General features: G+C 38.6%; 1 protein-coding gene across 2 annotated transcripts in view; it reads left to right on the top strand.

The window, feature by feature from the left end:
* The window catches only part of ATP10A (ATPase phospholipid transporting 10A (putative)), a 110,912-nt gene extending 86,526 nt beyond the window's left edge, over nt 1-24,386 (top strand). The window contains exons 11-21 of one of the 2 annotated variants that reach the window (XM_051806897.1): nt 4,426-4,529; nt 4,699-4,825; nt 7,192-7,376; nt 8,728-9,049; nt 10,979-11,055; nt 14,820-14,945; nt 19,177-19,377; nt 21,585-21,665; nt 21,756-21,860; nt 22,202-22,389; nt 23,075-24,386. In XM_051806897.1, the coding sequence (XP_051662857.1) occupies nt 4,426-4,529; nt 4,699-4,825; nt 7,192-7,376; nt 8,728-9,049; nt 10,979-11,055; nt 14,820-14,945; nt 19,177-19,377; nt 21,585-21,665; nt 21,756-21,860; nt 22,202-22,389; nt 23,075-23,780 (2,222 nt within the window). In that variant the 3' untranslated portion in view covers nt 23,781-24,386. Of the gene's footprint in view, nt 1-4,425; nt 4,530-4,698; nt 4,826-7,191; nt 7,377-8,727; nt 9,050-10,978; nt 11,056-14,819; nt 14,946-19,176; nt 19,378-19,991; nt 20,107-21,584; nt 21,666-21,755; nt 21,861-22,201; nt 22,390-23,074 lie in introns of those variants that run through there. The other variant, XR_007907641.1, reaches the window with a different exon arrangement.
* The last annotated feature ends 438 nt before the right edge of the window (nt 24,387-24,824 follow it).

The following is a 24,824-nucleotide window of genomic DNA, read 5'->3' on the forward strand; positions in this document are numbered from 1 at the left end:
AAACCCAAGCACTTCCTATTGCAGATTCCCTCTGTTTCATTTGTGAATCTTTACATTCTTTTGTTGCAATGTGTTGCATAAATAAGCACATTTATATGTGTTTGACTATGCTGCTAAAGGACTACTGAATCAATCAGCCATCAAAACAAAAAGATTGTGGCAAAAGAAGGAGAGATGCTGTTCAGACAAGAAATCTTGGCTTCAAATACATAGTTGACTAGCAGTAGATGTGAACCCAAAACTTCCCTAAAGAACGGAGAATTCTCCAGCATCCGGATGTCATATGAAACAGGGACAACTTTAAATAGCTACTAATTGTAATCAGTTGGATTCCAGAAGAACTCTGTAAGCTTTCAGAGACACACTGGTTTCAGTTTGCATTAATCAGTTTGCATTAATCAGTTTGCATCTAACTTACTGTATTTTCAACCCTGAATTTCATCCAGTGTTTAAAGATTACCCCAGTATGTATGGACAGAGCCCAAAAGTGCTAGAGGTACTTCCCATGTTTGACTAACACATTGACTTTGTGGTTACTTTGACATTAATTGGAGTAAACAATTGTGAAAGACTTACACTGTGTAATTTTAGTTCAGTGAAATACAGAAAAGTTTGGCATTAGTGTTCTGTTTACAACCATATTAATCAAAGCTGAGCCAGAAAAATTAAGAACAACTTGTCCTTAACTAAAAACAAAGTATTCATGAATAATTTTCTAGCAAAGATCTGATATCACAGAAGGCACATAGAGCATCTGTGGAAACTTGTTTCCCTCCAAAGTACTAATACTAATGCAGAATTTGTAGCACTGAGAATTTCTAATAATATACCTAGAAAATAATGTTTGGAAATGAGTTCTCAGAATGGGAACTGAATTTTAAAAGGAAAAGAAGAAATTATTTTATGCCAAATCTTAAATATTTTATCACCATATAACAGACTACATTTGAAGCTTCAGTGTCCATTAACAGTAGATTCAATGGATCAAGGAATTTTCAGAGAAATTTCAAGCAGGTCTAGGACCCACCTGGGTAAGAACAGTAAAACCAGTCAGAAAAGCAAACAACAACGTTATCAAAGGTGGTATACTTCAGAGAGGGGGAAGCAGAGTTCCTGAAGGTCAGTGTGGGAATGAGCAATTTCTGTAGCTGGGCAAATACAAATTCCACCATCATTACAGGCAATCAAATTCAAGGTGGCTGTGAAACTGTGCGAGTGTTTTTGTTTGATTTTGGTTTTTTGGAGGTTTTTTGTTTGGTTTTTTTTTTTTCATTTTTAACCCAAACTGAACTATAAGTTTTAGTATACTTTGCTTTTGCAAACAATGTAAAGTGCGGCCACTAGAACATGATAAGCAGTTACCCTTGCTTTCTAGTCCTCTTAAGCCACTGCTGGCTTCAGTAATTCTGTATGTTTCAGCAGATCTGTCTGAAAAACTTTTGACATTTGTCTTGAGCAGCTTTCACTCCTGGAACTGAATTCGCAGTCTCTGCCTTCAGTATCCTAATGTCAGTGGATGTGTTGTTTATTCCCTCGAGTATGGCATCTTTTTCCCCTTACAGAGAGATCTTTTCCAGGTAAAGGGAGCCTCAGATGATTTATGCTGTGGCTATTATCTATATTGTAGGATGTGTCACTGGTTTCATCCGTGTTCTCTGGTGACAGTGAAACATGAGTGTGAGAGGAGATGTAATGCTACGAGAATTCAGGCATTTATCATTTCAAGGAAATTCCGATAAGTGAATTGACATGACAATCCCACAGCTTGCTCTTTGCTCTTAGTGCTTCAGGGACATGTGAACTCTACACCAGTCAAACCTGTATCTTCAGACTTCGGAGTATTTGTGCCCTTCGACTGAAGGACCGAGGCAACACTGTTTCCATAATCTCCCAGCTCAAACGCCACATGGCATGACTGGGTCCTGTTAGATACAGAAGTGCCTGTTTGGGAGGAAGAGTATTTTAAAATATGACATGAGGAAGAGCCCAAAATCAGAAGTATTATGTTTTAGCTTCATTTGTGTCTTACAGAAAAGTGTAAATCACTATGAACTTCAGAACTTAGAATGTTTATGAATTGACTCCATTTGCTCTGCCTGTATATCTAGTTAAGACTGTGAACCTGATGTATTCTGATAGCGTACAAATATTTCCAAAAGCCTTGAAATTATTCCCAAGAGTGTATTATTTTTACTTTATCTCAACAGACACTGTGTTCATAAATAAGAAAGTTACTGTTTGAGTCAATACCCAGCTCGCACAGGAACTGTGAACATAAGCCATTGAGAAAACAATGACTGGGCTGGCTTTCTGCAGCTTGAGATTATGGAAGGAAATGAAGCAAGCAGAAGGCCACCAGTGCTCCATCATTTTTCTTGAGAAGATTTACTTGCTGCTTTTCACTGACAGGGTGCATGTGGTCACACTGCTCAGCATAGACACTGCATCCCAGATAAAAAGGATCTCCACAGCTGGGTTTTGTCTGCAAGAGATTCCTTCCCCCCTAACTTCTAACTTCAGAGCACAAGATAAATCTCAGGGTAGGACTGATGAGGCACACGAGCAGCTAGAAGGGGGTTTAGCTGTCATTGGTTTGCTGGTGAAGGAGGGAGATGCAGCCTTCCACACTGGAATTGAGAATTCGCACAGAAAATGGTGTGCACGTCTCTACTTGTAGAGAATTACTGTCTTTGTTCATTGAAGGAGGTATAAGCATTTGACATTATGATCAATGCATGCATTAGCACCCATGGTATTCAGATGGATCTGAAGTGATTAACACCACGTAACCTTAAAGGGAAAGAAACAACTTTTGATGTGTTTAAGCACCTATTGAAGTTTTCATCATTTAGAATCAGTGAGCCACTGAAATAAGCCACTCCCATATGGGATGTGCAAAAAATATGGCATTTTTCTCTAGAATGGTAAGGTATCACAATAAATTAGGAAGAATGTTTGCCTGCTTTATTGTTCTAAAGTTAAAAAAGATAACTCACTAATACAGGAAGTCTTGAAGAAGGTTTGCTGCAGTACTTCTTCCAGAAAAAAAAGTTTCTTATATTACACAGCAAAGTCACATATGCCAAAAAGATTATCATGCACAAGTAGAAAAGAAGCTAAATGAAACTGTGTTAGGCTGCTAGTTCTGTATATGCATATTCCACTTTCTGTTGCAGCAGAATCTAGTTGTGAGCTGTTTTAATAGCTTATGAAGTAAGCTGGTGGTGTGTGTTGGAGCTGAAAGCTATAGTGTAAGAAAAGACTTTCCAGTTGCAAATAATATTTGTAGGGAAGTTCTTCTGTAATAGAATATCTATATTGTCCCTTTGAGAAAATCAACAGTGATAGCATAGGTGGCATTAATAGATAGGTTGACAGGCCCATGAGAATATTCCTTTCAGTATTCACCACATGACCTTAATCAGAGATGGAACTGAAATGAAGGTATGCAGAAAATAACACAATCTTCACAGAGTCCCTTAGGAACAACTAGTATGTACACTCCCAGCTTTACAGGTCTGGAGAGGATAGGATAGTCCTTAAAGGTGAGGAAATAGCTATACAGTGAGTGAAATGTTTAGATACGTGGTTGATATAAATGGAACAAAAACCAGAATATTGGGATTCCAAGCTCCCAGTTTGGAATACACATATGTGTTTGTGCTGGAGCACATTGAACCAATCCCAGCTAAAGAGAGAAAATAAACAGATGCTCAGTCCTGGTTTTGAGTTCTTACAAATGACTTTAAATGAAGAGTAAAGGTAAGTGGAAGTTGTGCTGATGTATGCAAGGTAGAAACTATCTCTGAGCTCTCTGCATGTAAATTCTCTTCTAAAAATCATAGTCATACCCAGAACTTCTTGCGATGATTCAGGCTGATAGGTAGTATTAATACAGCACTAATGGACAGAAGGACCTTCATGCACTTACATATACAAAACAGAGCACTGCACAAAACAGAGCACTGTTTCCTCTTCTTTTGAGATATTAACCTTGGTGAAAAAGTAAGTGCTATTTTTAACTGTCATTTTTCTGCACATTAGGAGCTGTGGAAAAGTGTTTACTAGTAGTGTATGTGAAATCATACTTCTATTTCTAACATTATTGTTTGCTGTGAACATTATCATGATTTCTTAAAATATTCAAGCCAAAGAAATACTTAAGGAGTAATAAAAAGAAGGTCTTTCTCACATACATTCACAGTGACTTTTTTAAAGAGGGAAGACAGAAAAGATAGAACAAAAGGATTATTTTTTTTTCAAATGGAATGTTTTACTTGAGTTTCCCAGGAAACATCAACAGCTCTTTAAAAGTATCAGTCATAAAATGCTGGTACAATGAGTACTGTATACAAGTTTTTATTCTCTGAGGCCATTCAACTGCTGTTATTTTTCAATCTAATTTATTTTTTTCTTCTTATCTAGATGACCCTCAGGGCAAACATCAAAAAAAAATCCGAAGCAAAACTCAGAATTACCTTAATCTGTATGCTGTAGATGGGCTGCGGACTCTCTGTATCGCAAAAAGAGTAAGTAAATGAAGCCTTTTAGTTTGCTTTTAAGGAGAGTCTTGACAAAGATTACTGAAGGCACTTATTAATTTATTGTTCTTGATTCATAACTTCTCTTTCATTTTATTCAGTAAAGTATGAATGCCTCTGCATCACATTGACTGTGCCCTCACATACTCTTAAATAGGTTCTCAGCAAAGAAGAGTATGCCTGTTGGTTAAAAACTCATTTAGAAGCAGAATCCTCTATTGAAAATCGCGAAGAGCTTCTGTTTCAGTCTGCACTGCGGATAGAGAAGAATCTGCATCTCTTAGGTAATGAAATGAGAGCTGGACATGAAATTAAAATGTGATAAAATTTCTGGAAGCTTGGCTATGAAATCTGTTCTTTCCCTTAAATTGTTTCTGACAGTACAGAAATTGGCTTCTTTGGGACTTTATCGTGGCTGTCATGTGAAGCATCACAAAGGAATGGGATATAATTAACATAGCAGACATACCCTGTATTCCTTGCTCCTGCCGTCATTTTATCACTAGTGAAATGAGTGGAGTATACCAGGGATGAATTTGACATAATATCATAAATGGGAACTGCTGCTCTAAACAAGAGGAGGACTTGGCCCAAACTGTCTACAGAATTTCATTAGCTTAGTGCCGCTTCAACATGTCAGAGACTTCCATGACTCCAGGGACACCAGAGACATGCATAAAGCAAGGCTCATAAACTGCATTTGTGAGAGGCATCAACTCTCATACACATCATTCTCAGCACATGCACTCAGGGCCTGTGTGTTCTGTGGCAAGGGTTTGCAGTTAAAATCAGTGTATGTAAAAAGTATTGCTCATACTTTTCTGAGCTGAGATGTTGAAAGATTCTAAAATGTATGTATAGTCACTATTACTCCATGCATCCAGCTGCTTTGTCTGGCGAAGAAACTGGGACAGCCACAACACTGTCAAAGAAAACAACCTTCACTAATTGCCAACATACCTGTCTCTGGGAGACAGATCCACCTCACCCAACTTTTGATCTCTCTAATACAGATCTCTAAGGCTCGACATACAGCCAATGGAGAGACAAAAAAAGAAAGTGCAGTTCATTTGATCTGTCTTAGATATCCACTTTAGGGTTAGATGAATCGTGCCTTGAAGTGTCTGGTACTCTCTCCTGACTTAAAGGGGGGCATGAGTTGCCTAATTTGGACCACAGTAATCAATGCCAATCAGGCATTGGAATGGGCTGCTCAGGCTTTGGAATGGGCTGCCCAGGGAAGTGGTTAGTCCCTGGAGGTTTTTAAGATAAGACTGGATGTGGCACTTAGTGCCATGGCTAAGCAACCACGGCGGTAGTGGATCAAGGGTTGGACTTGACGATCTCGGAGGTCCCTTCCAACCCAGATGATTCTATGATTCTATGAAAAACATTCCACCATGGTTGTACCTGTTGGTGCTGGCTGCACTCTAGGGTGAAAAAAAAAAAGTGAAATTGAGCTGCCAGAAAAACAAGTGAGCTCTAGCCAGTAGTAAACTGTCAGCTCAGTCATTCCCCAAGAACCTCATACTGTGGGTTGTATCTTGCAATGATCAGTTATGATTAGGTTGTGGGAATAAGAAGTGAGACTGGAAAAGGAATATATTTTCCTCAGTTTGGATAATAATAGCTTTCCCAACATTGCCCTAAGAATGTGTTTTCACATAAATGACTGGTGGACTTCTATTGTTAATTGGTTTTTTTTCAAGGAACAACCATAGGAATAATAAATAGCTGAGAAAAGTTTATTTTGGTTTTCCTGTTGTTCCAGGTAGTTTGCATGTCTGTCACCTCCTCACTCTCTAGTAGCTAGGCTTGCATTTCCTCACATTGAAATCTCTCTGACACTCAGTGGAGCACTGATGTATCAGTGGTTACACTGAGCTTGGTCCTGAGTGGCTTTTTACCGCTTTTCATATATATGAAAATCTTGTCTCTGTCAATTGATTTATGTAAGCATAAAAAAGAGACCCAACCTCTTATAAACAGGTGAAAAGATACAGTGAAAGCATGAAAAAGACACATTTTACTTTCTCATCATGGCCAACAGATTTATGATTTATTTTCTGCTATATCTCATTTGGCCACTAGTGTCTTTCTGCAAGAGCAATGAGCAGCAACAAGGCAGGAGAAGGTTTATGTCTGCAGCCTAATGTGCTGTTGCCAAGGTGCAGTCCTGCTGTCATTCCCCTTCAAAAAGGAGAAATCTCTAGTGACGCAGCCTCTTCTCACTGAGAAAAGGGTCTTAAGGACCCTTAAGAACTGAAATATCTCTGAGAACCAATGCCTTCTCTAGCAACATCCAGAAGAAATGATGAAGATAGCACAGAGCATAGAGACAATAAGCCTTGTGAACCTCTGGGACTAGAAGTGGCAACAAGTTGCTTTTGAAGTTTTGAATTCTAGATTTGCTGACTCTTGATGCAAGGGTTTACCCCTGCTACTTTCCTCTCCTCTTTCTCAATAGCCCCAAAAAGCTGCCCAAATCTTGCAACCATTGGTAATTTAGCTGTTTCCCAGTAAAAATGACTGCTGGTTGTTTTGGTTTTGTTTTGTTTTTTTTTAAAATTCAAGCTTACAATTTCAGGGGAACTGGGGAACCCTAAGTGTTCATTTAATAGAGAATATTTCACTTTCTTTATATGCTTAGGTGCCACTGGCATTGAAGACCGTTTACAGGATGGTGTTCCAGAAACCATTGCAAACTTGCGCAAAGCTGGGTTGCAGATTTGGGTTCTTACTGGAGACAAGCAAGAAACAGCTGTTAATATCGCATATGCCTGCAAGCTACTAGATCACGATGAAGAAATCATCACTTTGAATGCTGAATCACCAGTAAGCAGATCCAATATACAAGTTTACCAATGAACTAGTTTTGCCTTATTTTCAATTTGTACAACTAAAAATTTGATGGCTTTTTTTCCTTTCCCTCTTTTTTTTTTTCTTCTTTTCCTGCTTCGTCCATAATTTTCAGGTAGGACACGTCTTTGAATACTTTTCAGTGAATCGTGCTTCTAAATCATAGTCTCATGTATCATAAATTTACTGAAGATATGTAACTTTGTATAGTGAATTCCACCATGAGTGAAAATATGCCATAGCAGCATAAATGCCTGTCTTTGGTATGCATTCTCAAAACATTTCTAGTTTTGTTTATTGGTACTAATGGGTCTAAAAGGCCTGTTATTAAACACATGTTGAGGAAAAAAGCAGTTGATAACCTCTTGAGAATTTGTGCTTTATTTTTTGCCACTGATATGTAGTATTTAGATAACTCAGTCATTCATGTTTTCTCAGGTGGCTTTTTCTCTGGAGATAGAAGCAATACTTAAATCTCGATGCTAACACTGAGAGGCAGAAAACCACATCTACAGTAATGCCTTGCTTCCTAATATACCTTTTCTAATCCTTCTGAATTACTGATCTTTTCTGTGCTCAACTCGTTGCAAGCAGACAGTCACAAATTGGTTACTGATACAGTCTAACATACAAGGAACCAGACTGATAGTGCTATAGTCCTTAAATGAGGTGATAAAGTTGGACTACAGATCAGCAGAGGAGAGGTAGGCCATCAGTATCCAGCTCCAATTTCTTTCAAAAAGGAAGAAAAGATAACAGCATTTTCGGTTCTTGAGTTATCAACTGAACTGGTAAATTAATTTTCCATGTTTTTTTCTTGTAAGTCATACTTTGCTGTAAGACAAATAGCATTTCTTTTAAATGTTCATATATTCTCAATAACATCTTTTAGTTAAGTATGGCTAGGAGAGAGAATTAAGCTCTTAAATAACCTTTAATTGGCCTTTAACTATGCATAACACTTTGATCTGAGTTGTGGGCGTATACATAATGGTGTTCATCACCATACTTAACTTAGTACCAATTATATATCATTTCCCAGCACTGTTATTCTGAGAAGGAGCTAAAAGAAATAAGTTTAGCATACAATACTGCATGTTAAAGAAGAATTAGATTTTAAGCCTTTCTACTCCTTATTGTTGTCATAACTTCTGCAAGAATTGTGTTTGGAGCAAATAGAAAAGAAAATTTTTAGAAATTATAACTTCAGCAGTGCAGCAAATAGAACACATTCCCCATATTCATTATGCCTAATCATGCAGCAAACAGAAGCCTTTGAATACATGTTCCTTTCTCTCAAGCATGTTTATTTTGAATTTTTTTTCAGGAGACATGTGCTGTCTTGCTGGAACAGTGTCTGCAATGCGTAGAGTCTAAATTTTCAAACAACACAATAGATGAAGCTACTGGAAACATGACTGTTGGGTTCACCCCTCTCTATCCACCCTCTGCCTCTGTGCTTTCCAGCTTGGGCCTAGTGATTGATGGAAGGACTCTAGCTTATGCCCTGGAACCTACGCTAGAAGATAAATTTCTTGCACTAGCCAAGCGATGCCGTTCAGTACTGTGTTGTCGCTCTACCCCACTCCAAAAGAGCATGGTAGTGAAACTAGTCAGAGACAAACTCAAAGCAATGACCTTGGCAATAGGTAAATACCTCAGTTTAAACTAGCCTGTCTTGAGAGTTTTGATTTTTTTGACTTCCAGTAGGACCCTTCCAGCTTCCTCACAACTGAAACAGCCTTCCAGTTTTGTCTGAAAACATGTTAGACAGCTCTAACATATTTATTCTAACTTATTTAATGAAAACCAAGATAGAACTCTGAAGTAGTATTTGGGATTTCATCCTACAGAAGTTAGGTAATCAGAACCCAGGTATGCTATGAGATTTTGACATGTCTGAACACAGTTGTGAAGACCTGGGTTAGCTGATGCTGTGCAAAGCACCATTTTGCAATCACTGTATTGCACAGAAAAAATGCTATGCTCAGTACTGTTTCGTCCAATCATGCTTAAACTCAAGGTTCTGTGTTTTTTGTCACAAATCAACCATACAGCACAGGGTATGACTTGGCCTCGTTAGTACAGAGAGTGGATTTACGACTGACATCATGCCAACACCTACCCTTCTTCCCAGCTAATCACTCAATTGGCGAAGGGTCAGTCAACCTGTCTTAAATTTGACATGGTCTTCCATGTTTCCATGATTTTTACACAAGAAAAGTCAACCAGCTCTTCTTTCCCTATCTGAAATTTAGGCTCTTGTTGCATTAGACAATATGATTGCAGCATATTTTGTCCCAAACACACTTGCTTTCATCTACCTGTATTGATTAGTCATAGCAGGAACACATGTGGGTTGGACCAACCCATGAGTAACCCTAAGTACATATAATAATTGCCAGACTCGTGTCACACCCTCATCACCAAACATGTGCTGATTATCATAATCCTCATGCTTAATGTATTATATCTTGCTCAATTATGCCTCCCTCCTACTGAATTTATATCTGTGGCTGACTGACTGTGGACATAACCATTTGCATATGTTGTAAAAAACGTCTGGCTCCTTTACTTGAATTATCCAGAATGCTTAAAAACACTAGTTTTAGGAGACTGGGTAGCTGGTATTTTCATTCTTTCTGAACATCTTGAGCCTAGGAATTGAGCACAAGCTCCTGTTCTGGCTTAAAAGCCTAGCTGTATGCATCTTTCCTTTTGACCAACATGAGCTAACTCGGGGCTATGTCACACAGTCACAAAGACATCAGGCGATCGGATACCGCTCTTATGTGTGCCAACAACAGGGAAACTGTGGGGAGAAGTGATGTACACCTCAGCCACTGAAGTTTAAAACCAAGTGTCTTCTCATCAGCTAATAGGGTCTCATTTTCCACTAGTACATCATTTGTAAATTTAAGAGGTTCAGAATAGATACGTCTCATTCTGGTATCCTTTCTATGGCACCTATCACTTGTGGTATCATGAGTGGAAGCAGAGCAAGGAGTGGTAACTGTGCAACCATTCCAATTAAATCTACCAGTTATAGTAGATTTAATGGTAGATCTTGGACTGTAAACCCTAGTCTCTTGACTTTTTCTTTCATTCATCTACTTTTAAAATTTTTTTTTGGACTGTGTACACATCCTCATTGGCTTTAGGCCTCCTTGCACATATAATTCTTAGTCATACCTGATTGTAGGCAGACAGTTAATCAGGAAGCAAAAGTACTGAGAAGCTCATTCTCAGCCTTCCACTGTTTTACTATTGGTGCAGTTCAGGCCCAATACTTGAACTAAAAAGAGATAGATTCGGTTTATTTTTACTTTTCTATGATAAAAAGGTCTACAAAGATCACAATGTCTTGGAAACTTTGCCCTTTGAACTTTATATTCCAAAGATATATCCTTTTCTACCCCACATCTCCCTTAATAAAGCCACCAACACTTAGTACACACTCCCCTTACTCTACTCAACCATGAGTAACAACTCAGTAACAACTGTTTTTCCTTTGCTTTGTTGCTGCTAAGTGTTCCTGGTCTACTAGTGACTACAAAACTGTGTTTTGTCATCTTTAGGTGATGGTGCTAATGATGTCAGCATGATTCAAGTGGCAGATGTTGGTGTGGGGATCTCTGGTCAAGAAGGCATGCAGGTAATGTTGCTCATTCAGTGGAAGGCACTCCTATGAAGGGGTGAAACAGGCACTTCCCACAGGTCAGATTGATCAAGCTGCCTCTGGGATTGTCAGCACAAATAAAGGAGAAGGAGGAAGTTGTGCTGAGGAGTGCCAGTTGTGTTTCATAAGGGTGCTTTCAGCTTAAGTTTGAGCTTGTGCTTGTTCTCAGATCTGTGGTGAGTTTGAACACACTATCTCAGAAAATTCAACTTACCCGATCCCTCTAAGCAAAATGATTAAAGAAATAATTAGCTAAATACTGGTTTAAAGGAGGAAAAAAGCTCAGCTATGCATTATTTAGGAAATAAAGGTTCATCTTATTCTGGCTTTTATTCTCCTCTCTCCTATATTGCTTGGATATACTTCTTCTGTGGAGTGGCTGCACACAACAATACAACTCCTGCAGCTTATTTGCATGTGTAGTGGTGGCCCTTAGCCCAGCCACTCACACATCTCACTCACTCAGCCTATTCAGACAGCAAAACAGTGAAGAAAGAGGAAATTGCAGCCCTTTGCAGAACCACTGCTCCCTATACATTATACCAAGAGTTGGTTTTCTCCACGTCTCCTGTCACAGGGAACAGCAGGATAAGGGGACTTGCGTTGTAGTCTTCTGGATGCGTTCTGCCCCTGATTAATGTATTTACCACTGAATAAGAGGCACTTCTCTCATCCCCAGAAGAGAGGATATGTATGTATGGAATGTATTATCTATTACCTCCACCTCCTCTACTGCTAGTGCAGTTCAGTTGCCACATTAGTACCAGACATGGCAGTAAGATGCAGAGAATGAGGAAGATACCTCATTTCCACAACCTACCCTGTATTTGGGCAGACTGACTGCATGAGAAAATAGAGTAGTTGAGTTTATGTCAAAAGAGCTCTTCAGAGAAAGTGGGAAGTGTTTCCATCCTGAGGACCTGAGCAGATGAGCATGCTCCTTAACTTAGTTACCAGTGGGTGGTTCTCTGACCCACATTGCATTTTTTGCAATGTTGACTGGATGTTTTGCTCCAAAGAGAAGAGAGGCCTCCTTCCCACAGTGCACACGTTGGCTATGGAATTTTATTCCATGGGACTGCGTTAATGCTATAATTTATTTATTTGGCTCAACACACAAACTTATGAAACAAAAATTTAAGTGAGCTATGAACTTGAGTGTCAACTTATGCATTTTCTGTCGTGCAGATCACCAGAAGCTAGGACAGTACACTGGAGAAAAGTCAGTAGAGATTTTTCTTATTTATTCATGCTCTCTTTCAATGTGTATGAATCCTTGAATCCTCTCTTGGCCATTCTTGAATCCTGGATACTAGGGAAGACAGGCTTCAGCCTGACCCAGCAGAGCACTTACACTTGTTCTTCTTCTGATCATCCAGTGAGTTCAATCAAAGTAATCTCCAGGGCGAATAAAAGGCCATCAGTGCACTTCAAACAGACAGTTTTCAGGGCTGTAATCTGTTAAGAATAGTTCTCCAAACATGTTAGCAGCTGTAAATTAGACTCAAAAAAACCCTACTGTAAAAATATTCACTCGTGCCTATGGCATCCCAGCCATAGACCTTGTGAGTCTGACTTTGGTGGCTGGAGAGAGCAGGAGAAAAGGAATTCTTGGACTAAGCTGATGCCAAGTGTATTTGTTGTTCCTCAGCCTTCATCAGGTTCTGAGAGTTCTGCATGACTTCTGCAGTACAAATTCCAGAGAGCCCAGAGAAGACTGGTTTTGTGGGGCCCCGCCAAGCCTATCAGTTAAAAAAAGTCTCCCCCAAACTGCTTGGTCTTATCATCTCTTAAGAACTTACCAGCTCTTGCCACCTATGTATTCAGATCATTTTTTTTTTTTTGCTAATGCAAACATATAGTGCTTGTAGCATTTTTTTGACTCCTCTCCCCTTTATGCCACTTTCAGTTGAGCTCATGCACTTACAACAACCAGTCCTCAAATGCCCCTGGCCTTTGCAGTTATTCAGATCTGAAAGCTATTTTCTCATTAACTCATTAAACTATCTGTTTTTTTCTAAATGAAAGTTCAACAGAGTGGAAGATGTTTATAGATCCCTTCCTTTTCTGCCAGGTTCTAAGGAATCATGCAGAACTCTCTGCTATAAACAACTGTCAGATTCGTACACACGCAGGTACTCAGAAGGCGTTGAGCATTGAGATGTCCAAAACAGTAATACTGTCTGATTCATTTTCCTTCCACATTCTATGGAAGCATGTGGAGCATGATTCACTTTTTCCTGTGAAAAAACTGGAAGAAAAAAATAAAACGTGAAAATCGAGGGGATATTTTGAGACTAAGTAAACATGCAAATGTAATTGGATAACACTATCTTCCTTACTGTGTTCCTCACTGCAATAAAAATGGAATAAAAAAAGAAAAAGATCCTGACACTTCTCACAGTGTGCTGTGAAGTACTATGTTAGAAGTACAAACGAAGCCAACGGGTTTGTTTTGACATTGGAATAGGCTGAGATGGTGTGGAGGACAAGGGAGCAGACATAGCATAGCTCTGTTCTCCTCAGACTGCAAGATAGCTGTATGTCTGCAAGACAAATCAGACTTCTGTGCTGGGTGGTTATAACAAGTGTGTCTCAGTACCTGAGAAATCCTAGAATGTGTCAACATATTAAAAAATGTCTCAGTGCTTATATACATCTACTTCTTAAATTGCAATGCATTCCTATGCCTTCTCTTGCATACTGTTTTAAAGTTTATTTTAATAGCTTATACAAGCACTTACTTGGGAAAACGGAGCCCTTATGATGATTTACCAAGAAAGGGAATTACGAAAACTTAAAAGGAAAGATGTCTCATTTAAAAATACAGTCAAAATATACCCAGTAGAGTGTGATATTGCCCCTTTGGAGGTTTTCACCTTTCTTCATGTTTTTGCCAAATTGTGAAAAGAAAGATGATACCAAAATAGGAAATGAAATGTAAAACAATATTAAATGAAATCTTAGTGTGATCCTAGGGCTAAGGAAAATCATGAAATAGCTGTGATAACACAAGAAGGTCTCATCTAGATGTACAGTACCCTGAAATTTAGTCAGAATTAGAGAGAAACTGGGTGATTAATTTTGTCAGTGTGATCTGACAGTCTGCACAGTCCCCTGGTAGTCTCATCTAGTGTATTTTTTTCCATTTACAGTTATAGAAAATGTGCAATTTTAAAAATCCCTCAAAATCCTGATATCTCAGGACAGCCCAGTAAACTTCATAAACCAGCATAGCAAATGTAATTAAAACTAATCTTTTTACTGTTTTGTCTTTTAATGTCCAGTAATTATGATGCAACCACTTAATTGTACTTTTCCATTTTATTCTTTGGAAATTCATTTTGCCCTGTAAGCATACTGTAGTTTTCACAGAGAAAGATGTTACAGCCACCAAGATGTTCACACACAGACCCTGAGCCTTCATGCTCAGGCAACTGCCATTGCCAACCTTTCTCCCACCTCTCGCCTTTTGCTGTTGCTTTTCACCATCTGGAATGTAGACTGTAATCTCCTTTGGGCGACGACCAGGTCGCATCGCGTGTTCTGCCAAGCTGCTGGGTTTGCTCACGGGTATTTCAAATCAAAGGAGCAATAGCTGCCTTTCATGTGCGCTGTAATGGATTTCATTCCTCATGAGTACAGTTTCTATTGACTGTATGAGTCGAGAAGATGACTAAATTCATTGTTGTTGAAAGTGACGCTTTACATTAAGGATTCCAACTTTTCTTTCATTTAAGGCGGTGATGGCAAGTGACTTTGCAATCCCAAGGTTCAGGCATTTGGAGAAGCTTTTGCTTGTTCATGGCCACTGGTGTTATTCTCGACTCGCCAACATGGTGCTGTATTTCTTCTACAAAAATGCAGTAAGTGTTTGACTTGGAACCTTTGTAGCACCACATGTTTCCAGGGTTTATTTTGTGCTAAGTGAGCATTAGGTCAGCCTTAAAATGGTTTATTTGCAAAGAAATTTGCAGAGTTGAAAGACAGCTGGCTGCCATTTGCAGAAATACAGGACCCACTCCATAACAGCTACAGTGTGCTGCTGAATGTGCAAATTAGGTAACAGAAATAACAAGCACTGCTTCAGAGAAGTTTCTTTATAAAGTAGTTTTGCAGAATTTAGTTGGCTAGATACAGGAGTCTGTAATGCCAAAGCCACCAGCATTGGTCCAAAGTAGTGGTTGAATGTGTTTTCTCTTTCTGACCATATCTCATCATTGCTTATGAATCGCTGCACATATTCTCTAGTGACTTGAGATAATTTGAGTCCTTTCTGTGTCTCAGATGCAGAAACCAGGAAGTTGTTTTCCTGATTTATCTTACACCCAGCTAAGCAAAAGAGTGCATTAGCAAGGAAGCACACCATGGTAAAGAACAGACAAGGGGTCTGTATTTCTTCCCTGGTGTATGAAACAGGAGTGAATCCAGTACTGGGCATTGAGCCACTGGCAGCTCAACTCCTTCGCCTCAACAAAGGCCCTTTGCATTGATCTTGAAGTACAAAGATGATTGATTGAAAGCTGCCTAACAAGACAACTAAGAACTCCACCAGCTGGGTGGCAGTCACTGACAGGCACGTAGATTTGCTCACTTGCAACAGCTGCAAATCACCTTGGGAGCAAGGCATATGAAGAAGCAGGAAAAAGAGGAGAACTAGACCACTCACACCTCTGTTTGCTCCAGAGGGCAATATATGAATTGTGTGCAGGAGGCTGGATTTTATCCTCAGTATCAGAAAAAAAAAAGTAGCTTTCAGTTTTGTAAAAGTTGCTTTCCAATTTTAATCTAATCCTCAGTTTTTATCAGGAGAAAACTATAATTTGCTCAAAATTTTGAACATCACAGGAGTACCTAAGGGTGTTAAAGAATTAATAAAGCATCTTTGTGTTAAAACAAGCATGTTAGAATGCCTTCTGTGGTCAGACCAGAAACTGCATGCAAATGTCCTTCCAGACACAGAAGAAAGAAGGGACTTTGCGGTCTGAGGTGCTGCCTGAGTCAGAACTAGCAAGCAGATTCAAGTAATGCTGCACTGAGTGGAGAGACACCAGTTGAAGGACAGCAGTGAAATATGTGCCGGTGTTCAAAGACCTGAATTTTAAGGCTTGATCCTGAATGATGCCGAACATCTGTACTCCCACCCGCAGTGCTGGATATTTCAAGATACCAATTGACGGTATCAAGTCTGAACTTCCAAGAAGTGTATGCATAGCCATCTTATATCAAAATAATAGCTAAAAAAAACCAGAAGTAAAAAACATAAGACATTCCAGCAATAAGCAGTCAGAGATGCCATTTATACATCTACATTTTTGTTCAGTTTTTTAAAATCTTCCATTTTCTTTGGTACAACTCCCCTTGATTACTTATGCCAGTTTTAGTAAGACATTTTCAGACGCTCCCGCCTCAAGGCTAGAAAATAACTGAGGAAATCTCTTTGTGTTGGCTCTGTTTTGATGCCCTTTAGAGCTTTCTGAGAAATACTTGTTGCTACTGACTCTAAAGCTGTAATTGGGTATCCAGCATATAGACGTGAATATGTCTGACACAGTGCCTGCCCTGAAGGAAAGATTATTATAAAAGGAAACCTGATCGTTTTGCAAGAGACTATTCTGGATGATTCTCCACAGAGACTTGAGATAGCTACACTGCAAATGTTCTGCAAGTTTTCTGTTTCTTCAAGTGTGTTTTTCGCCATTTGCTCATACTATGAAACTCTCCGTTCTCCACTAGAACCTGCTTAACTCAAAGTTTAAACTCCACATTGCTGCAAAAGCCATTTGGAAACTTCAATGACTTATACAAAAAGGTGTTTGGCTTGGTGGAGACGATAAAAATACAAGTAAAATATAAACTAAAATATAGAATTACTAGAAATATATGAGCTTGATGAAAAGGGATTTCATGTAAACAAAATTCTACTTCCACAAGCATGCACATCTTCCTCTTTAGACATTATGTCTGCAAGACAGCACTGAACATTTTTTGACATCCTGTTCATTCACTGAGAGATTCTGTCTGGGACCACATTTCGTAAAACAGTCTCATCTGGCAGGGAAAGAAAGGAAACCTTTTTTATTTAAAATCTTTATCTAAATTTGTTTTATCTTATTCGGGGGGTAATGCACAGAAGCAAAAGAGAACATGTTTTCTGAAATTGAATTAAACATTTATTTAATACAAAATAAAATTTCAGGGGAAAAAAGTCTGATTTAAGCTTGGCTGCTGAAATTTCATTTGTTTGTACAGCTTTCTTCAACAGTACTGCTGAGACCCATACTAGAGGTGCTAGTAAAATTTTCAGCTGACTGTATTTTAATCAGACTACCCATTTTTGTCAGAACCAAACTGTTTCCAAGAGAGGTTGCTATTAGCAAGGCTCTAGAGAGAAAATTTCTTAGTTCCTGGATTAGCTGCATTTTCTTTTATTTTAAATGAGTGAGAGAAAGGTATCTAAATTTATGTATTTATTGCAATTTCTTTTTGAGAAATAACGCAAGGAATTTTGTTTGGTTTTGGGTGTGGAAAGGAAATAATTTTCTAAATATGTTCAATTTTGGAATGAAATTGCCATGTCCCACCCAACTGTACTGAAGCTTTGGTAACTCAATTTGGGCCAGAGGAAGATATTTTTCTTGAAAGGTATTTACAGAAACATTTCTGGAGATGATCCTTAAAAAAATACTACTATTTAACTTTTAATAGGTTAATTTATAGTATGAGCTTGCAAACAGTGAGATGTATGTTGCCTCTGATATACAAGCCACTTCAATGTAGTATGCAAACATTACCTGAGCATATGTCTACTATGTATATACACAAATATATACATTTATGTACTGCAGGACTGACCTTCTTACAGTGTGGCAATTTCACTTCACAAGATAGGCTTACTTTCTTTACAGCAGCTTTCACTGACTAAGCAGACCATAGACAGTTTTTCCTCCTGTGTTTAAATTTCAACCACATTTTTGCGCACAGATAGAACAGATCTATATTTTCCTCTGTATGTCTAAAATTCGTGAAGGGTTAATGTTCTTCAGCTGGCTGAAAGCTTTTTGAGAACAGAATGCAAAATGAGGAGGAAGTGAAAGGAAAGGTCATGTCATTTCCCTTCTTCATGGTTAAAATGAGGAAAACCCTTGAGGAACAGTTTCCAACATTTGTCTAGTTGCCTTTCGTTTAGTGTTAATCCCTTTACAGAGAATAATAAAAATTGTAGTTTTAGGAGAACCAAGCCTGGGAGTTTATTTCCTTTTCTTGGAAGCTGCCTGTCTTTTCCTAGGCCTCAAATCCTCCATCAACAGGTGAGGTTAGCACCTCTCCTGAGCCCTAAAACCCTCAAGATTCTTCATGCCGAAGAGAGCGTAGAAGAAATCAGTTGTCTGGTTTGTTTCTTTTTGAGTGATTCCAGCCCAACTACACGAACCATCCCCCTGCAGCTGTGTATGCAGCTGATTTCTTTACAGAGGTGAAGAGTAAGGGAGACTGAGAAATCTTTACAGCACTGCTAATTTGCTGAATGTCAAAATACAGAGATAGAATAGTTAAGACAACTTTTCTAGACCTTACAGTTTAATCTTCCTTGCTGCTGCTGGTCTCATGTTGGCCTTGCTAAAAAGCTTTTCATTTATCTATTGTAGACCAGAAAAGCCTCCCAAAACATCTCAAGCCAGCAGAGGATATTATTATGGAAATGTTTGTTCTTATAATAGTCATGTGAGTGCTATGACATCAGTATTCATATACCTAGAGGTCAGTGGTGGTTGGGAGAGCTTTTTACAGTTAGTTAAATTGCACCTCATCATTTCACTTGAACCAAAAGTTAATTTTATGTGAAGTCATCCCTGATGCCTGAGATCTGAGGTTCCAGCAGCACAAAGGCTTGCAGGCATGCCAAATGTTTGCAGCTTAGCTAAGAGGTCCATACATCAGGAAATGAGTTAGACTAGGTATCCTCAGAAGGATTGTTCATAAGTTTAGCATTCATAGATAAGTCCTTGCAGAAACTGAAATTGGAATCATTTCAGAACACAATGGGATGATGATCCTCCTTATCTTCTTGTATTTACAGCATTATTGATTTTTTTTCAGATGTTTGTGGCCCTTCTCTTCTGGTACCAGTTCTACTGTGGATTCTCTGGCTCATCAATGATTGACCAGTGGTATCTCATCTTCTTTAATTTACTCTTCTCTTCTCTTCCACAACTCATCACTGGTGTTCTGGATAAGGATGTGCCCGCTGAAGTGTTAATTGCTGTACCTCAGCTTTATAAAAGTGGACAGAATATGGAGGTAAAAACTTCTTGCTTATTGTAATTTCTTTACTAAACATCTTTAGTTTCAACTGAAAACCAACCCAGGTCCCAAAGGCTAATTGACTGATAAAAACAGTCTGAGAAGTCAGTATTATTATTTTGTGATATTTCTTATTTGAGTCAAAATGTCAGAAGTACACTTAAACAAAAAATGAAGCCAAAACATAAACAAAACCACCCCCCTTCCAACAAATGAACAAAAAACCCCCAACCAGCTATATTGTTAATATGTGACAGGAGAGAAGGCTGGATGCTTTAAGTCAGTCTAAGCTGAACATCTCTCAGGCTCACAAATAACCATAAAGGTAAAACGGATTGCACCTTGCAACTTAGTGCTTTCACAGAATAACCTCAAAGTACTTACTCAAAACTTCAGGCCCCAACCCTTTACAAACAGTCTGAAGAGAAAGATGGCTTTGGAAGTAAGCATGGTCAATAGACTTAGTATCTGAGGGAGGTAGTCACCAGCAGATGACAGATTCAGCTGAAATATCTGTTGAAAACACCTCATCCTCACCTGCTTGAATTGTACAATGAAAACAGAAGGAATTCCAGGAGGGATTCAAGCCAAACCATTTCTGGTAATTACAGATACAGTGTACTGTGGGAAATCTTGCTGCTTGGCAAAACTATCCATACAGAGACATTCCTTCCAAGGAAAAACCTTCTTAAAAGTGTCTGACATTGTGTCTTCTGAGAGGAGACAGTGAGTGTTTTTTACCTCTAAGTGTACACCTGCATTTGGTACCCCACACATGTAGTGGCATTGTAGACATCGTCCTGGAAACATGAAAAGAGCATTTTAGTGTAACTTATTTTTAGTCTGTTAGTCCAAGTTCTGTCTTTTTCATCTGTTGTTTTCCATTTTCTATATTTCTTCTGTTCCAGTGCATTGCACTTTAAAAATCTGTAATATTAATACCTTCCTTTCTTGCATATTTTTAAGGTGATAGAAATCTTGTAATGGCTTAAGCTTGTTGGAGGTTGTGTCTATCTTCAGCTGGCAAACTGAGAACTCTCCCAGGTTCACAGTACAATTATTTCTCATAGACAAGCCCAGAGATCAATCTAAGTTTTTTTTGGAATCTATTGGTCATATTCTTCACATAATTACCTAAAAAGGCATTTTAAAAACTTAAAAATCCTGCTTCAGGTAGGATCTCTTTCAAAAAAATATCACCAATTCGAAGCCTATAGAATTACAGAATAATTTAAATGGCTCTGGAGGCCATCTGATCCAGACCCCTGGTCAAAACAGCTTCAAACCTAAATGAAGTTTCTCAGGTCTTTAACTAGTCTAGTTTTGAATGTCTCCAACAGTGGTAATTCCATAGTCCCTCTGAACAACCTGATGCAGTAATTAACTACGTGTTAGTTCAGTAAGCCAAATATCACCATAATTTTTTCCAAGCATCTTTTAATTCCCATTTTTAGGCTGCACTGATATTCTCCATAAAGGGAAGGAGCCCTGATGAACCTAGTGGTTTGAGATGTAGACTATATCCCAAAATTAAATAAAACTTTTGCCATTTACAAACTATTTTTTCTTATATCTGGGTACTTTAAATGACCATCCATACCTCTGCAACTGTATAGTTCTTTAAACCAAAATGTTAGTTTAATATTGTTTTTAGCAATCAATTTTCTGCACATGCATAAAGATATATGTATGTATGTTTTATGTACATATTTGTAACATATCATATATTGATGCATGAATTACCACTAAAGCTTGACGTTGTGGATCTTCTTCTCTAAGTATATGTGAATTTTCTGGTTTCTCTTTTGTGAATAAATACTCTGTGCTTGTGTGTATGTGATGTAGAAGCCATTTATTCATGTTCTTAAAACTCTCAGAGCTCCTCCTGAAATCAGCAGTCTAACTGTAGTGCATAAAGTTGGGCACATTCATAAATGTTTCCTGGCCTGAGCATCAATTTATACCCTCTACCAGGAAAAAAAATAAAGAAAAGAGGCAAATGACTTTTATCCCAGAACAGAGTGACTTGCAGGTAGACTCTTCAGGCTTCATCCCCCAGCTTAGCTGAGTGATTGGCGAAGTTATGAAGGTATTTGCCCAAGCCCTTAAAACTGCCCATTGAAATATACCCCTCAAAATAACTATCCTGGCAAATAGCATTTTCGTTATGATCTGATTTTCTTTTTTTTTTTTTAATGGCACAGGAGTACCAACCACACATGTTTTGGATGAACATGATTGATGCTATGTACCAAAGTCTGGTTTGCTTCTTCATACCCTATTTTGTAAGTGTTTGGTTTAAGCCTTTCTATTTTAAGCATTTTGAGGAGAACTGGCAATACAGCTTAGGCTAAGTTCTGTCTCCTTTCTTACAGACTTACTATGATTCGGAGGTGGACATCTTCTCCTGGGGAACTCCCATCACCACAATAGCTCTTTTCACCATCATACTGCATTTGGCTATCGAAACCAAAACTTGGGTAAGGTACCCACAGCCTACACTGAAACTCACTGGCATGTACATAATTCTTCCCTTAGGACTATCTTTAAAAAACAGAAGATTGTTGTTTCTTTCCCTCAGCATATTCTATTTTTAGTAAGCATTTTAAACAAACATGAAAAAGGTTTTAAACTGTGATCTGCAAACAGCTTTGTAGAGTTTTATCTATAATAAGAATTTTTAAGTATACAAGGTTCTAAACTCTTTGCTGTGCATGGATTTGACTCCAGAAATTAAGTTTTAATTAAGAGTCACAGCAAATTTCTCAGAATATAAAGATTCATTATACTTTTGTTGTTGTTTTTTTTTGTTTTGGTATAGACTTTTCTCCACTGGTCATCTTGCATCTTTAGTATCATTTTATTTTTCTTTGTGGCTCTGGTTTACAATGCTTCCTGCCCAGTCTGCCATCCTCCATCCAATCCCTACTGGACTATGGAAAGGCTGATGGGAGACCCTATATTCTATTTCACTTGCATTATATCACCAGTCGTTGCATTGCTGCCCAGGTATTGTATCTTCTCTCATATCTTTTCTCATATATGAAGGCACTTTATGCATGTGATTGGGAGGGCAAGAAGCATTTCTTTTTCCACTCCCTCTCTTTCATTTTGCCTTACCAGCCAAATCAGTTTTTTTCAGCAGCTGATTTTATGAAGTCAGGTTGTCTAACCTATTCTGTGCTCCTGACCACAAGAAAAGACCACAGCTCATGGCCATAGACCACAGGATCAGGATAATTATAGACTGTTGGTTGAAATTCCTGGCCATGCAGAGATTTGCTACCCTGTGAGGTTTTCTGTGATGCTTCCGGATTCAATCCATCCTCACATAAAGTGCACAGTACAGAATTTCTGATAGTATGTTGTAGACCTACTTGGCTATTTGTGGATGTAGGAGGCTGATCCCCATTGCCTTTGATTCCTCACCAGGAAGGATGAAAGACTGCGTGTAATCACAAGGTGGATCACTGGCTAAAGACATAGATTTATTACTCTGCTTGTTATTAATCAAAATATTAGCATAGCACTCAGAGCTTTCCATCTGCAAGCTTGCTTGTGTCAAGCATAAGAAAAACATATAGAACATTCTTATTTTTCTGTGTTGTACTTTTGTCTTGAATATTTTCTCTTAATAACATATTGGGTATTTCCTTCTTTCATTTCTTTTCACATGCACATTCTCCTCTTGCAGATTCCTGTACAGAACCCTTCAGGGAACACTATTCCCAACCCAGCTTCAGCTTGGACGCCAGTTGAGTAAACTGGCCCCAGAGATTCGCACCCAACTTCTGACCAAGTTGAATGTAAAGGAGACGATACGTCAGACACAACCCTTTGCAGACAGTTTCTCACCAAGCCTTGGCTCAAATGCTAGTGATTGTTATAAGGCTAATAACCAAAGCACACCTTTGCCAACATCTCCTCAAACAAGTGAGTCACTTTTCCAAGAGCAAACAAAGGCAGAACATAAAACAGATCAGACTGTGGCTGTCTCTCCCCACGGTGCTGTATTGTATGGGGAAAACAAGCTCCCCTCATCAGCAAGTAGTCTGGAAAGGTCCATGGGATTTCATGAAGTTAGATGCGGCACTTCAGAGGTGGAGACGTTGCCTGTGGCAACAACATTCCCATGGAGCTCAGCAGTCGACCAAGCAGACTTCAGTTTGTTGAAGTGGATCACATCAACTCCACTGTTCAGTCACATTGGGACTGTTTTACAGGCGTCATCAAGCAGTTTACAAAATGAAACACAGGACAGTATGTGTGTGCTTGGCTCTTCTCTTCATGTGGACTTCAAAGGCTTAAAAGAACAGAGCTCAAATAACTTGCAGGACAAAATGAAAGGAACCCCAACTGATCACTGTAAAAATGACAATTCCGAGACCACCTTTTTATGATGTGGGCCGTAAATATATTTATATATTTTCTATTTGCACACATTTATAGTGAGATTACTCTATTTGTTTCCAAAGGTGAAACAGAAGATCAAAGGTACAGAATGATTATTTAAGAATGTTTAAATACAGTATATTGAAATAAGAGCTTTAAATATGAAAAGAAACACTTGAAAGTTCCATATATTGTTTTATTTTTTCATCTCATTTTGTAAGGAAATGCCATCTCCTTATTTTTCAGATGCTTCTCTTTTATTCTGACACATACTGTAAAAGCAAAGGATCTATCTACCATATTCAAAAGGATTAGATTCAGCAACAATTATTGATATCATTATAGGCCATTTAGTAATTAAGGAGGAAAATCATGATAATAAAGAGTTACTGTATTCCACCCATCATTTGCTTGCCAGGGTGTTTTGTCACTGAAGCAACCCATTAAGCAAAGCTATGGAATTATTATACACCTCTCTGTAAATGTTAACAGTATCTTTCCAACGCATTAATAATACTGGTATTTTATAAATGACACCATGTTCTGATATTGCAGCCATAGTATTTTATGTGTCATGATAAAACAATAAATAAATAAGCATCCATATTGCAAAATGACTTCCCAGTCTGGCGTTAATTGTAAGTCAGCCCTTCACTTGGAGTAGGTAGCATTTGGCTGGGCATAGCCTTGCATCAGGCTGTTCAACTTCCAACAAAAAGCTGCTGCTTGTTTATGAGGGAGGATTTGGTGGCAAAGAACTGGTATATTGTGTCTGCTGTAGCATTTGAGGTGGGAAACCTGTGATCTGTGCTGGAGCACTACCATGAATAGGCTGCTGTTGCTTAAGAGGTCTGTCCTGCTTGCTGCTGGGGTGGAGGACCGGCAGGGTGGAATTTTGTTAGGCACCTTTGCTGTTGTTTCAGCCAGATTAAATTGAGTCCTTGGGGATGGTGAAGGGGAATGACCAGCTGCAAGGGTGCAGTGCTATGCAGAGTATTTGAGCCTGGTCTAAAGCAGGCTAGCTCCAGTCCCAAAAGCAGGGAGCTGCTTTC

This window comes from Manacus candei, unplaced genomic scaffold (assembly GCF_025592945.1).
Source record: "Manacus candei isolate 608988 ecotype Guabito, Panama unplaced genomic scaffold, ASM2559294v1 h1tg000069l, whole genome shotgun sequence".
Classification (NCBI taxonomy): Eukaryota; Metazoa; Chordata; class Aves; order Passeriformes; family Pipridae; genus Manacus; species Manacus candei.